This window comes from Pogona vitticeps, chromosome 1, assembly GCF_051106095.1.
Source record: "Pogona vitticeps strain Pit_001003342236 chromosome 1, PviZW2.1, whole genome shotgun sequence".
Taxonomy (NCBI): Eukaryota; Metazoa; Chordata; class Lepidosauria; order Squamata; family Agamidae; genus Pogona; species Pogona vitticeps.
Genome location: NC_135783.1, coordinates 175,270,191 through 175,284,045, shown reverse-complemented (window position 1 = coordinate 175,284,045; position 13,855 = coordinate 175,270,191). Strand labels below are relative to the sequence as shown.

Below are 13,855 nucleotides of genomic sequence, written 5' to 3'. Positions count from 1 at the left end.
TTTATTTACAATATTTTTTAGCTGCACCATTACCAGTGGCTTCTGGGCGGCGTACAACATTAAAACTTAAAAACATTAAAAACATTTGAAAAGACAATATAATATATCAGATATTAAAATAATTCTTAAAACATTAAAATTAATAAGTCCTGCTGCTCATATGGCCAGCTAGGGAATATTGTTTAATTAAAATGCTGGCTGAACAGAAAGGGCTTTGCCTGGCGCCGAAAAGCCAAGAGTGTTGGAGCCAGGCGGATCTCTCTAGGGAGGGCATTCCAAAGTTGGGGGGCAACAACCGAGAAGGCCCTATTTCGACATGCCATCCCCTTCACCTCTTTCAGGGATGGCACTTTCAGAAGGGCCTCCTGGCCTGATCTTAGAGGACGGGCAGGCTCATATGGAAGAAGGCGGTCCTTTAGGTAACCAGGCCCTAAGCCGTTTAGGGCTTTATATGTCAAAGTAAGCACTTTGAATTGGGCCCGAGCAGCAACCGGCAGCCAGTGTAAATTTTTCAGAACCGGCGTGATATGAGTCCGTGCGGCGGCACCACTTACCAGCTGCGCAGCCTGGTTCTGTGCCAGTTGCAGTCGTCGGACCATCTTCAAAGGCTGCCCCATGTATAGCGCATTGCAGTAGTCCAGTCTGGTGTTACCAGTGCATGAGTGACTGGTGCCAGGCTCCGCTCATCCAGGTAAGGGCGAAGTTGATATATTCTCCGCAGCTGTAAGAAGGCACCCCTGAACACCGAGTCCACCTGGGCTTCCAAGGTCAGACTGGGGTAAAGGAGCACCCCCAAGCTGCGGACCCTGTCCTTTAGGGGGAGTGTAATCCCATCTAAGGTAGGGAAATGGCCCTTTAACCTATCTGGCGGGGCACCTACCAACAGCACTTCAGCCTTGTCTGGATTGAGCCTCAGTTTATTGACCCTCATCCAGACCATTATCGAGTCCAGGCACGAGTTCAGAACGGTGACTGTCACACCTGGATTGGTAGAGAATGAGAGGTAGAGCTGGGTGTCGTCAGCATATTGATGACTCCTCAGCCCAAACCTCCTAACGACCTCCCCCAGTGGTTTCATGTAGATATTGAACGGCATGGGGGATAGTATAGAGCCCCGAGGAACCCCATGACGCAACCGTCATGGGTCAGAGCTACTGTCCCCCAGCACCACCTTCTGGACTCGATCAGCCAGGTAGGAATGGAACCACTGTAAAACAGTGCCTCCACTTCCCATCCCAGCCAGTCTGTCCAGAAGAAGACCATGGTTGATGATGTCGAAAGCCGCTGAGAGGTCCAGGAGAATCAACAGGGATGCATTACCCCTGTCTTTCTCCCGGCAAAGGTTGTCAAACAGGGCGACCAAGGCAGTTTCCATCCCATAACCCGGCCTGAAACCCGATTGAAATGGATCTGGATAATCCATTTCATCCAGGAGAGCGTGGAGCTGCTCAGCCACCACACGTTCCAACACCTTGCCTAGAAAAGGGAGGTTTGCTATTGGTCGATAGTTGTTCACTAGACCTGGATCCAGATTAGGATTTTTTAGGAGCGGGCGAATCACTGCCTCCTTTAATGGAGCAGGAACCACTCCCTCTCTTAACGAGGAGTTGATGGCCTCCAGGATCCAGGTGCAAACTCCCCTAGCAGATTTCTTTATTAGCCATGATGGGCAAGGGTCGAGTTATGTAGTGGTGGCACGAACCCTGTCCACATCCTAAGGTCGCAACAACTGAAACTCATCCAATAAATTATGACATAAGTCGGGAGCACTGGACACAACCATGGGCTCTGCATCAACAGTGGAGTCCAAATCTTTGCGAATCTGAGCAATTTTTCCCTCAAAGTGTGTAACAAATTCATTACAGTGAGCCACTGAGGAGTCCAGGACCTCCACCGAACCATTAGGTTGAAGAAGGTCCCAGACCACTCACAATAGCTCTGCTGGACGACACACCGAGGAAGCAATACAGCTGGAGAAATACTGCTGTTTCGCCAGCCGTATTGCCACAGAGTAGGCCCGATAATGGGCTCTAAGCTGTGTTTGGTCATAGTCGCAGCGATATTTTCTCCATCTGCACTCAAGCTGTCTCCCCAACCGTTTCATGGCCAAAAGCTCCTCTGTGTACCATGGAGCCATATAGGCTCTGCGGGCAGAGAGAGAGCACCTAGGTGTGATCGTGTCAACTGCCCGGGCCATCTCCTTGTACCACAAGGCAACCTGGGCTTCGACAGGAGTGCAGACCACATCTGCTGGAAACTCCCCTAGAGCGTTCAGGAATCCTTCAGGATTCATAAGTCTCCGGGGGTGGATCATTTTAATTGATCCCCCACTCCTGCAGAGGATAGTAGTGGCAGAGGGTCTAAATTTTACCAGGAAATGATCCGACCAAGACAACAGAGTCAAAGATAAATCCACCACATCTGGACCACCATCCCCCCGTCCCATAGAGAATACTAGGTCAAGTGTATGGCCTTTCTCATGAGTCGGGCCGATGATATGTTGAGACAGCCCCATGGTTGTCATGGCGGCCATGAAGTCCTGAGCTGCCCCTGATAAAGTGGCCTCGGCATGGAGGTTGAGATCTCCCAGTACCAAAAGTCTGGGGGTCCTCACCACCAGATCCGAGATCACCTCTGTCAGCTCAGGTAGGGAGACTGTTGGTAAGCAGCAGGGTGGGCGGTACACCAACAGAATCCCTAATCTGTCTCACAAGCCCAACACATGATACAGGCCCTCTAGACCATTTCCCAAGGGGACAGGGAGTCTGGAAAAGTGAAAGGAATCCTTGTAGACTATTGCCACACCTCCCCCCCCGCCCCTCAGGGTGACCCTGGTGTTGGACCAAGTACCCAGGGGGACATAACTGAGATAGAGGAACTCCTCTTTCTTCTCCCACCCAGGTCTCAGTAACGCATGCCAGGTCGGCCCCCTCATCCAAAATTAAGTCATGGATGAGGGCAGTCTTGTTTTTTGCCGACCTGCCATTTGCCAACAGTACCATGTGGCCTGGGGTGTGGCTGATATGGTCACCTGGTACCGTTTGGCTGGGAGTAGAGCTAGAAAGAGGGATAGGTGTAAGGTATCTAACCTCCTTTCTCCTAAGCGGGCATGCCCTACTCCCACCGCCATATCTTCCCCTGCTGTATATTGTCTCTATCAGTTGCCCCAGAGACCCTTCAAACCCCCCATTTCCCAGCTTGTTCCCCAGCCAGTTCCCTCAGGGAATCTGGCAGCTGGCGGGAGCCCAGCCATAGTCTCACCGTCTCTCACTCAGTGAGCTGTAGAAGGCAGATGTTGTTCGGCTCCCCCGAGCGCAGGAATGCTGGTCTGGTGAGACCCTAGAAGCAGCTCCGACTTAAAAGCCTTCTTTTCCCCTTGAGCCAGGTGGCTGATGTTGGGAAGGGGAGGAGGCAGCCAAAAGCAACAGGGCCCAATCCTGCAGAGCAGAGGGAGGCTTAGCCAGCTCCCTTGGCAAAAGGCTGGCAGCCACCCAACTACCTTTTGAAGACATGTCAGGTCAAGAAGTTGTTCTGAGTACAGTTTCACAGTATAAAGGGAGGATGTTTGAGTAAATTTGTTTTTTCCTGCTATGTTAAGCAGTTGGGAGTAAAAGAAATCCCTGACAATCTCCTCTGACTTGATTACTAACAGGCATTACAGTGTGGTTTGTCCTACTCTTTCAAGCCATATAGCAAGTCTGGGAAGCAAAAGCTAGCCCTCCACAGGTCCTTTCAGGCTCTCAGAGCAGGACGGTCTTTTCCAGAGAATCTTGCATTTTTATGATGTGCCCCAAATAGGACAACCTCCGTTTTGTCATTTTTACCTCCAGAGAGAGGACAGACTTGATTTGCTCTAGGACCCATGTGTTCACCTTTCTGGCAGTCTCAAAACATTCCTCCAAGACCATACATCAAATGAATCAGTTTTTTTCCTCTCAGCCTTCTTCACTGTCCACCTTTCCTACCCATATACAGTATAGTGATTGGGGATACAATAGCTTGTATAATCTTGGCCTTTATCTCCAGTGACACTTCTTCGCACTTGATATTTTCTAATTCTTTCACTGCTGCCCTTCCAAGTCTCAGTCTTCTTCTGATTTTTTGGCTAATGTTTCCATTTGTATCAATGACTGAAGCAAGGCACACAAAACATTTAACAATTTCATTTTCTTTGCCATCCACATTAAAGTTGTGTGGTTCTTCTGCAGCCATGATTTTTATCTTTTTAATGTTCAACTGCACTGCTGCTTTGGTACTTCCTTTTTTCACTTTCATCCGAAGTCATTTCAGGTCAATATCTGCCATTAATATAGTGCTATATGCATATCTTAAATGATTTATGTTTTTTTCCCATCAATTTTAACTCCTCGTTCATTTCAACCTAGCCTGGCTTTCTGTATGATCTGCATCCAGACTGAACAGAGAAGGGAATAAAATGCACCCTTTCTGATTTATTTGCTCCTTGTCCACATTACAGGTCATGGTTCATGACAATCAAGGTGCTGAAGCACACCCATTTCTTTTAGAACACCCTAACATGGTTGGGGTGTGTGTGTGAGTGTGTCAGAGAAGCCAAAAGGAAGACTATCAAGAGGCTAGACTGCATTATGAGTCTGGACTCAGCAGGATCACCCAAGGCAGAATGATCACAGTTGAGGCAGAAGATGAGGATGCATCTACCCTCTTCAGAAGTAACAGCCACATGAGCAGGAGAGAATGGATAGTTCCAATGGTGATAGGAATGGAGATACATCTGGACGGCAGATGTTAACTGAAGGTGACGCTGGTGGAGGATCTTTCACAGACAATGGCAGTGACAGTCGAAGGCAATGGCAAACCACTGCTGAACCTTTTTTACCTTGAAAACTGTTTGAGACGGCCCCCTTAGAACTGCATAATCCTGTAACGAGCAAACCAACCATGTATCTCTGCATTCCCTTTCAAGATGACAACCCACACAGAACAGTGAATAAAATGCATCCAGAGCCTGAAAGCCAGGCTGTATCCACAAGTGGCAGGCTGTCAGAGCATGAGTATCAGGGAACCAGGAAGTTAGATCCTGACAGGCTGGAAACAGAGAGCGGTTTCCACACAGAACTACATGTGGCCATAGGGTGATGATAACATAGGACCTTGCTACACATGCAGCTACTGCAAACATCAGGCTTCAACTCATGCTTCCTACATGTTGACAATTCTCTCTACCACCTGTAATAACTAATGAATCAGCAATGGTGGCCTGATGGGGCTCCCTCCCAGAATTTCCTGCAAAGGTAGCATTTGCTTCTCCACTTCTGGCACCAAAATGTCTTAGGCTGCCCCTGGCAGCAAGTGGCCTACAAGTGAAGGATTCTTTGATGGTTTAAGAATGAAGATGAGAAACTTTCTCATCCATCACACCTCAGTCCTGAATCTGCACAAGAGGTCAGAGCAACTTGGATTCAGAAGTTACACGATTTACTTTTACTACCAGGTGTACACAATAGATATTTTGAAACCAACAATAAGCTCAAATGTAATATTTTTAGTTTCTCATCCTGCTATTTAAATAAGTAGTTTAAGAAATCTCAGAGTTGAGGCTGACATTAAATCCTTCAGTATCAATACACTGTATCACAGCTTTCAAAAGAAACGTAAGCCCCCATACTGTTTCATCTACCCACATGAATTATACACAATTGGGTGTCAGAAGAAAATTGCTTCCTAGATTTCAACAAGATTTTTTAGTGCTGATAGATTCTTTGTATATGTTCAGTTTCCATAGCATTGTAATAGAAATACTTTGGTAACAGATGCATATTATATTTGTTCAATTGCCCTCGTTTAATATGCCTCATTAAAAGGCATATATTCAATTCAGTGCATCAATTATTCCAGCCTGAATATGTAGTTTTAAACTGATTCTTAGACTGCTCTAAATACTTGATGCTCTGTAAAAAAGTATGGCATTACTCTGATGTTTCAGTGGTATAAGACTGGATACCAAATTTGTTCTTATTGCATGACTGTTTTTTTTTTTAAAAAAAAACATGTTCAGGTGACCATGTTCCAGTTAGATAGGATTCACCTCAGTTACAATCATAGAGCTGTAGAGATGGTATAGACACCAAGTGTCATTGAGTCTAACCTTGTGATAAATCAGGGAATCCACAATTAAAGAATCCCTGAGAGATAGCCATCTAATGTCTGTTTAGAGACTGTTGGGGATGAGAGTCCATTGTTAAACAGCAGTTCCTTTCAAGACATTCTTCCTAATGTTTATGTAAAATTTCCTCTCATAATCTGAATTCATTACTTCACATTCTATCCCCCGGAGCTGCAGAAAATATGCTTCCCCATGACAGCTATTCAAATATTCCTCACAGGGCTTGGTTTCAAGGTCTCTTATCATCTTGATATTCTTCCTTTAAACATGTTCGTTTGTTGACAGCCTTCTTAAACTGTGATGTTCAGAACTAGACACGGTAATCCATATGAAGTCTGAACAAAGCAGAACAGATGATTCTATTGCTTCTCTTGATCTGGACCTTCTAATTCTGTGGAGGTGCTAGTTTTACATCTCCCCCCCCCCCGCCTGCTGCAAAACACTGCCAACTCGTGTTTACCTGTACTACTGCCGAGAAAGCTGTCATCCATCTTGTATCAATACATCTGGTTTTTCTTGCCTAAATTTGGAACTTACATTTCCCATGTTGAACTCATTGTATTTGTTTTGTCACAATTTGTTTAGGTTGTCCTGAATCCTGATTCTGTTCTCTGAAGCATTACATAGCCCTCCCAGTTTGGAATCATCTGCAGATTTGATGAGAATTTCCTCCACACCTTCATCCAAATCATTTGAAAAGAGGTTGAAAAACTCTAGGCACAGGACAGAATGTTGTAGTGCCCTACTCGTTATTTATATCCAGGATAATGAGAAACAATTGGTGAACACTCTCTGGGTTCACCCTTTCAGCAAGCAAAAAATCTACCTTATTGTTGATGGCAAGAATATCTTTCCAAAGCCTCTCAGAAATCATGATACACTATATTGACACCATTCTGATCCTCTACCATGTTTGTGACTCTATAAAAAGGGATAAGACATAAGACATAAGAAATTTATTTGTCATTGCGCTCACAAGTGGGTGCAACGAAATGAGGTGCTCTTCCCCAAGGTAAAACTGGACAACACTACAAAAAAAGTTAAAATATACACAACTTTCACCATCCAAATATAGATACCCCGTTTTCTCTCAGCAATTAAAATCCACCAAAAACCTATGGCCCCACATTTAAACTCAATACTGCACTTGGGTAAAAACTGTTCTTGAATCTGCTTGTCCTTGCTTTCAATACCCTGAATCTCCTTCCTGATGGTAATAGTTTAAAGAACTGATATCCCGGATGAGAGGAGTCTTTCAGTATGTTAGATATCTTCCTCTTACATCTGTTCTTATACAATTCTTCCAAAGAGGGGAGTGAACAGCCAATGATGTTTTGGGCCGTCTTAATCACCCTTTGAATTGCCTTTTTCTCTGCCACTGTGCAGCTCGTGAACCATACACAGAGACAGTAGGATAATATGCTCTCAATCGAACTCCGATAGAAGGTGATTAACAAACTCTCAGTCAATTGTTGCTTTCTAAGAATCCTTAGAAAATACAACCGTTGTTGTGCCTTCCTGATTAACGCAGCGGTGTTTGCACTCCAAGTCAGGTCATTTGTTATGATAGTCCCAAGAAATTTACATTCAACCACCTGTTCCACACAAACTCCATCTATATACAGTGGCTGAATGTCTGCTCTTTTTTTCCTATAGTCCACTATGAATTCCTTGGTTTTTTGGATGTTAAATAAAAGATTGTTTTTTTTGCACCAGCGGGATAGCTGTAATACCTCGTCCCGATACGCAGACTCATCATCCCCAGAGATAAGTCCTACTAGTGTAGTATCGTCTGCAAATTTGATAATCCTATTACTGGGATGGTTATTGGTGCAATCCGATGAATAAATGGAGAACAGTAGTGGACTAAGGACACAGCCTTGTGGAGTGCCAGTGCTGAGTATCTTGTCAGTAGAGATGTAGTCATTCAGTTTAACCCTTTGTGGACGATAAAATAATAAGTATAACCTACTTTTTAGAAGCCCATGCGGGGTCTAAGAAATCTCATGATGCTTTTCTACATGCTCACAGGCCAACTGTTTCCCATGTTGCAAAACTTTTCCTGGGGTCTGTGTCAAGCTGCTCAGTCACAAGTATTTGCTGGCCACCGTTTTGACAGACAGCGCTGGGATCAAGAATTCTGCCTCAGAGACAAGCACGTTTTTTTCGCATCTTGATTTGTAAAAATGCATCGCTAGTTACGCACAGCGCCTCTGAACGCACACAAGGGGAAAAAACAGGAAAAAATAAAAATAAAATGATGCTTGCCATCTTTCTAAACTGAGTTTGGAGTTTCCGTGCACGGGGAGTTCATTTCTGTCACATGTGCAGATCTGCAGAAGCTTTCCCGGGAGTTAAAAACAGTGGGGAAGAAAAAGCTAGAATTCAGCCGGGACAAGTCTGCAATGCCCCCCGCTTTCCTTTTGAGGACATGGTGGCACTCCCGTGGCATCCGCAGTGCTGGCTGTAAAGTGAAGCGTGGCTGCCATCCAAGAGGAGAGATACCCGTTACTTTAACTCCTACTTGGCTTCTGCACTTTTAACGAGTCTACTCCCTGGACCAAACTCCTGGAAAGAGAGCATTTTTTTTTCACCTTCCCTGCTGGCGCAGGAATCTTGGGGGCAGCACGAGCTCCTGCTTTTTTTTTTTTCCCCATTGGCAGCGGCGGTTGGCGCCCCGCGTGCAGCCGGCCCTTCCTGAGGTCTCGCGGAAGCTCGCTCGGCGGTTACCCTGGGCAACCAAGGCACGCGCCGTAGCTACGAGCGGGCCGGCGCTCCTTGGGTAGCGCGGCCACCCTGAGGGGGGCAGAAGCGGAGGCGGTGGCCATGGAAGAGGCCGCGACGGCGACGAGGACGACCGCCAGCACCACCACGGAGGGCACCTTCTGCCTGCACCGTATCCTTCGGGGGTGGTTTTTTGTTTGTTTGTTTTAGCCCGCTTCTCTCCCTCCCTCGCACTGAGGAGTAACGGAGAGAGACAGTCGGGGCGATAGTCTCTTGGGTTGGGAGGAGGACTCCGACTCAGTAGCCTTGGGAGGAAGGGGGAAAAAAAAAAGAAACCCCACACAGAAATATCTTGATGCCGTTTCATACGGCAATTGAACAAGACCGTCGGCTCCATTAAAACCTCTCCCCCGTTTTGTGTATACTGTATACCACTCTCTAGCTGGAGATTCCTGTCCATATATAATTAATTGTGTACAGTATTCAAAACTATCATTTGCCTTGCTGTATGTGCCACTGAACTTACTCACATTTACGTTTGAGTTGGAGTGCATGAGAGTTTTCCGTGTCTATCTTTTAAAGTTACTTTTTAATTCTTTTTTTTTAACCTGTAAGACAGCAGGATAATTATAATTTGATGAGTGGGGAGTAGTTAAATATCTAGCTGCGGAGCCAGAGATTGGGAGGTCCCCACCATGACTCCAGGGAGAAGGGCCAAAATCACTTTTGTTTGTTGTAGGGTTTTTTTTGGGGGGGGGGCTGTTTGGCCCTGTTCTTCAGAACCTGGCCAAACAGCCCCAAAAACCTACAACAACCATCAGATCCTGCCCCTGGAGAATACACTTTTAAGTATTCTATAAATCAGAATTGACTTAATGGCTCACAATTATATTATTAAAGAAATCTAACTCAGGCCAGGGACTGACTTTTTGTGTATTTTGCATCACATCAAGAAGATTGGTGTTGTGTTGATTACATAACAATCATGATTTTACATTAAAACAACAACACAGAGAAAATGTAAAGGAAACAAAACTTCCTGTTACCCGTTGCAGGTTTATAAAGTTAGGATAATAATACCATTTGTTACTATTATCTTTACATTTTGTAATGGTGATTAATATCTTTATACTTACTTTTTTGCTTCCGTCCCTTTTAAAATTTTATCTGTATGAGGTCAATATTAATATAAAATGTATGCTTTGGTATTTCTGTCTGGTGTGATTGTTTTACCATAGATAACCTGATTCCTTTTGCTAACAGAGCTACTGTGTATTATAGTAAAATAATGTGAGGACGAATAGTTTTCTTTAAAAAATCCTACCTGTAGGAGATTGCTGACCAGGCAATCCCACTTTTCTGAAAGTAAGCCTTACTGAACGCTGTGGGATGTGCTTCTGAATACAATTGTGCTGGTAATTTTTTAAAAGTGCTTTCTATCTGTCGCTGTTTCTTTCCATAGACTTAACAAAATTGCTTCTCAAAGATGAGCTAGATCACAGATCACCATGGCAACCACTAACATTTTGCAGTTGTATGCTTGAAAGAGTACTGTACATGATTAGTCAAGTAAGCAAGGTGCAATACAGGTTCAGTTGGGATAGGATTGAAGCCTTATAGCCCAGTACTTTCCATGATTACTTGGAAGTAACTGAGTTCAAGCTTGCTCATGGTGATTATGAATTCAGTCATTTTAAGATAAATCACAATTTAAAATCATGCTTTGAATCATTACCAGAAATACTTGCTTTCTTCATGTGACTTCCCCCCAAAAGTAAGCTTCTTGTATGATTTTTGTAATCACAGTCTCCTTCTCCACAGTGACTCTAGTTCTAATCATTGTCTGTGCTCTTATACTTCCACTCTCAGAGAGAGAGAGAGAGAGAGAGAGAGAGACTGTATAAAATTGCAAAGAATAATAACTACAGTTTACATTCTAAAGAAACCAGTATTTCTCAGAGAACTATTGCAAGCAACCCTGGAGAATTTAAAAGGACTTCCATGAATTGCTGACATTATGATGAGAAGAGAGGGAAAAAGTGCAAGGAATAACTTAAGTCAAACTTGGAAAATATGGCTGATCAATTTTGTTACTTCTCACGTTGTTACTGTATTTCCCTACATTGTTACAAGAATTTATATAGAAAGACATAAACCAGTTTGAGAACTGCAAACATTTCTACCGATATGTATGAGGCCAAGTAGTAGAGGGGGGGGGAAGATAACTTAGATGATTAATGCAGAAGCGATATTGAACCCCATAATATTGAGATTCCAATCAAAGAACCGTCTGGCTATAATTACAAACTAAAAAAAAAAAAAAAAAAAAAAAAGCCCTGCAAGAGTACATTGCCAGGGAAATCACCTAATTCACAGTGGCAAATTGCTTCTAGTTAAGAAGTTCCAGCTTGATTTTTTGGTTGCACACCAAGGTGTCTGGGCAATATGGAATGAAGATTCTAAGCAGGAACATGCTATTTAGTGGCAATTTGCCTGAGTTTACACCATTTCCCTTCTACTGTGGAAAAGGCAGCTCATCTAGGAGAAGGAAAACTCTGGTTTCAAACCTCCACTGCCTTGTGGCTATATCCACTGATGGAAAAGGCTCCAGGAGTTAACCTTGAGGCAAATTCCAGAGCCCGAGTCCTGGAGGCAGTTCGTGTCGTTCTGGCAACTCCTGCGACGTCACTGGAACCAGTTGTATTGACTCTTGCCTTTCTATTGGACTATTTCAGAGACGTGGAGGGGGGGGTTGCTACTTGGGTAACAGCATATCCTCCCTATTATTTTACCCAAGCTTCGTGCTCCAGAGAGAACACTCCAGCTTCGCATACAACATTGAAACAACACGGGAAGTAGCAGTTACAAGTTATAAGTCTTTGCTCAATTGGCACAGAGCATGATGCCAGGGGCTACTTCTGATGGTGGGAGAGGTCATTGCACCTCACTAGGTAGCTAACACCCGCCTTAAGCTGGGCAGCCCACAGCCAGTAAGGTGCTACCTCGCCACGGTATGTTAATCTCATGGGGTGTATGGGGTTTAGGGTGAAAGCCGACAAGCAGATTGATAACCCTGCACCATGCAACAATTGTAAGAAAATTTCTGCCCTAAAGCTGGGCACCTGGAATGTTTGGAGAATGACCCCTGGCTTTTCTGACTATAGCTTTTCTGACCACCTGCAGGAAATAGACATGTGCAAGACAGCTGTCGTCAAAATGGAACTGAGTAGACTGCAGATGGACATTATTGCCCTGCAAGAGGCAAGATTGCCAGATTCGGGATCTGTCAAAAAAAAAAAGTCTCATTCATCTGGCAGGGAAAACTATTGAATGAGACCAGGGAATATGGTGTTGGCTTTGCAGTCAGAAATACTCTGCTGAGATCCATTGTTCCACCTATTGTGGGGAATGAAGGAATCCTGTCTCTGCAGCTCCACTAATCTATGGGACTGGTCACCCTCATTAGTGCATATGTATCAACACTGTCGTCCACAACAGAAGTCAAATACAAATTCTATGACGATCTGGCAGCTACTAACAAAAAAGTCCCTGAAAGAGAGGCACTCCTCATTCTCGGAGATGTTAACGCTAGAGTTGGTGCTGATCATAATTCTTGGCCCTTTTGTCTAGGCTGTTTTGGCATTGGAAAGATGAACGAAAATGGCCAACGCTTGCTGGAGTTTTGCTGTTATTATGGTCTTTGTGTCAGCAACACGTTCTTTAATACGAAGCTTCAACAACGAGTTTCCTGGAGACATTCAATATCTAAGCATTGGCTTCAGCTCGATTTGATCCTCACTAGACGTTCTAGCCTTCCTAGTATTACGATCACATGCAGTTACCAGAGTGCTGATTGCGATACTAATCACTCCCTGGTGTGTAGTAGAGTAAAATTGTGAACAAAGAGATTGTATCACATGAAAAAGGAAGGAAGACCACATATTGACATCAGCAAGACTCGCAATCAAAGAAAAGTAGAAGAATTTGCCCAAGCACTTGAGGAAATCCTTCCAGGACTGGCTGATGCAAGTGCACCTAAACGATGGGAACATTTCAAGAAAGCTGTGTATAATACCCCCTTGTTTGCATTTGGCAAGAAGACCAAAAAGATGGCCGATTGGGTCGGAGCCCATTCGGAGGAGTTGATGCCAGCCGTCAAGGATAAGAGGAGAGCTCTAGCAGCATACAAAGCCTGTCCTAGTTAGTACAACTTGCAAGCTCTTCAAACTGCTTGTAGCCAAGACCAACAGGCTGCCAGGAGATGTTCCAATGATTATTGGCTTCCGCTCTGCTTTCAGATACAGATAGCAGCAGACACAGGTAATATCAAAGGAATGTATGATGGTATCAAGCAGGCTTTAGGTCCAATACAGAAGAAATCTGCTGCCTTGAAATCTTCTACAGGTGTGATCATCCAGGACCGAGCACAGCAGATGGAACACTGGGTGCAGCACTACTCTGAGCTATATTTCAGAGAGAATGTAGTAACCGAAGAAGCATTAAATAACATTGAGTGCCTGCCTGTCTTGGAAGAGTTGGACAGTGAACCAACCTTAGCAGAAATAAAATTGGCCTTGGATTCCCTCACCTCCAGAACATGAAAGATGCAAACATTGTCACATTGTACAAGAACAAAGGAGACAGGGGTGACTGCAATAACTACCATGGCATCTCTCTTCTCAGTGTTGTAGGGAAGCTGCTTGCCCGGTGCTTGCAGACAGAGTCTATCCAGAATTACAGTGTGGATTTCAAGCTAATAGATCCACCACTGACATGGTATTCTCCCTGAGACACTTGCAATAGAAATGCAGGGAAGTATAACAGCCACTCTTTCTGGCCTTCATAGATCTCACAAAGGCCTTTGATTTGGTTAGCAGGGATGGCCTTTTTAAAATATTCCCCAAGATTGAATGTCCACCTCAACTCCTTAACATCATCAGGTCCTTTCACGGGGATATGAAGGGCACTGTAGTTTTTGATGGCTCA

General features: G+C 44.5%; 1 protein-coding gene across 2 annotated transcripts in view; it reads left to right on the top strand.

Moving 5' to 3' along the window:
* Positions 1-8,216: 8,216 nt before the first annotated feature.
* The window catches only part of SPAG16 (sperm associated antigen 16), a 655,515-nt gene continuing 649,876 nt past the window's right edge, over positions 8,217-13,855 (top strand). For both annotated transcript variants that reach the window (XM_078379135.1, XM_072977750.2), the window contains exon 1: positions 8,217-9,041. Coding sequence is in view for 1 of the 2 variants with exons in the window: in XM_072977750.2 (XP_072833851.2) it covers positions 8,972-9,041 (70 nt within the window). In the remaining variant the exon portion in view is untranslated. The remainder of the gene's footprint in view (positions 9,042-13,855) is intronic.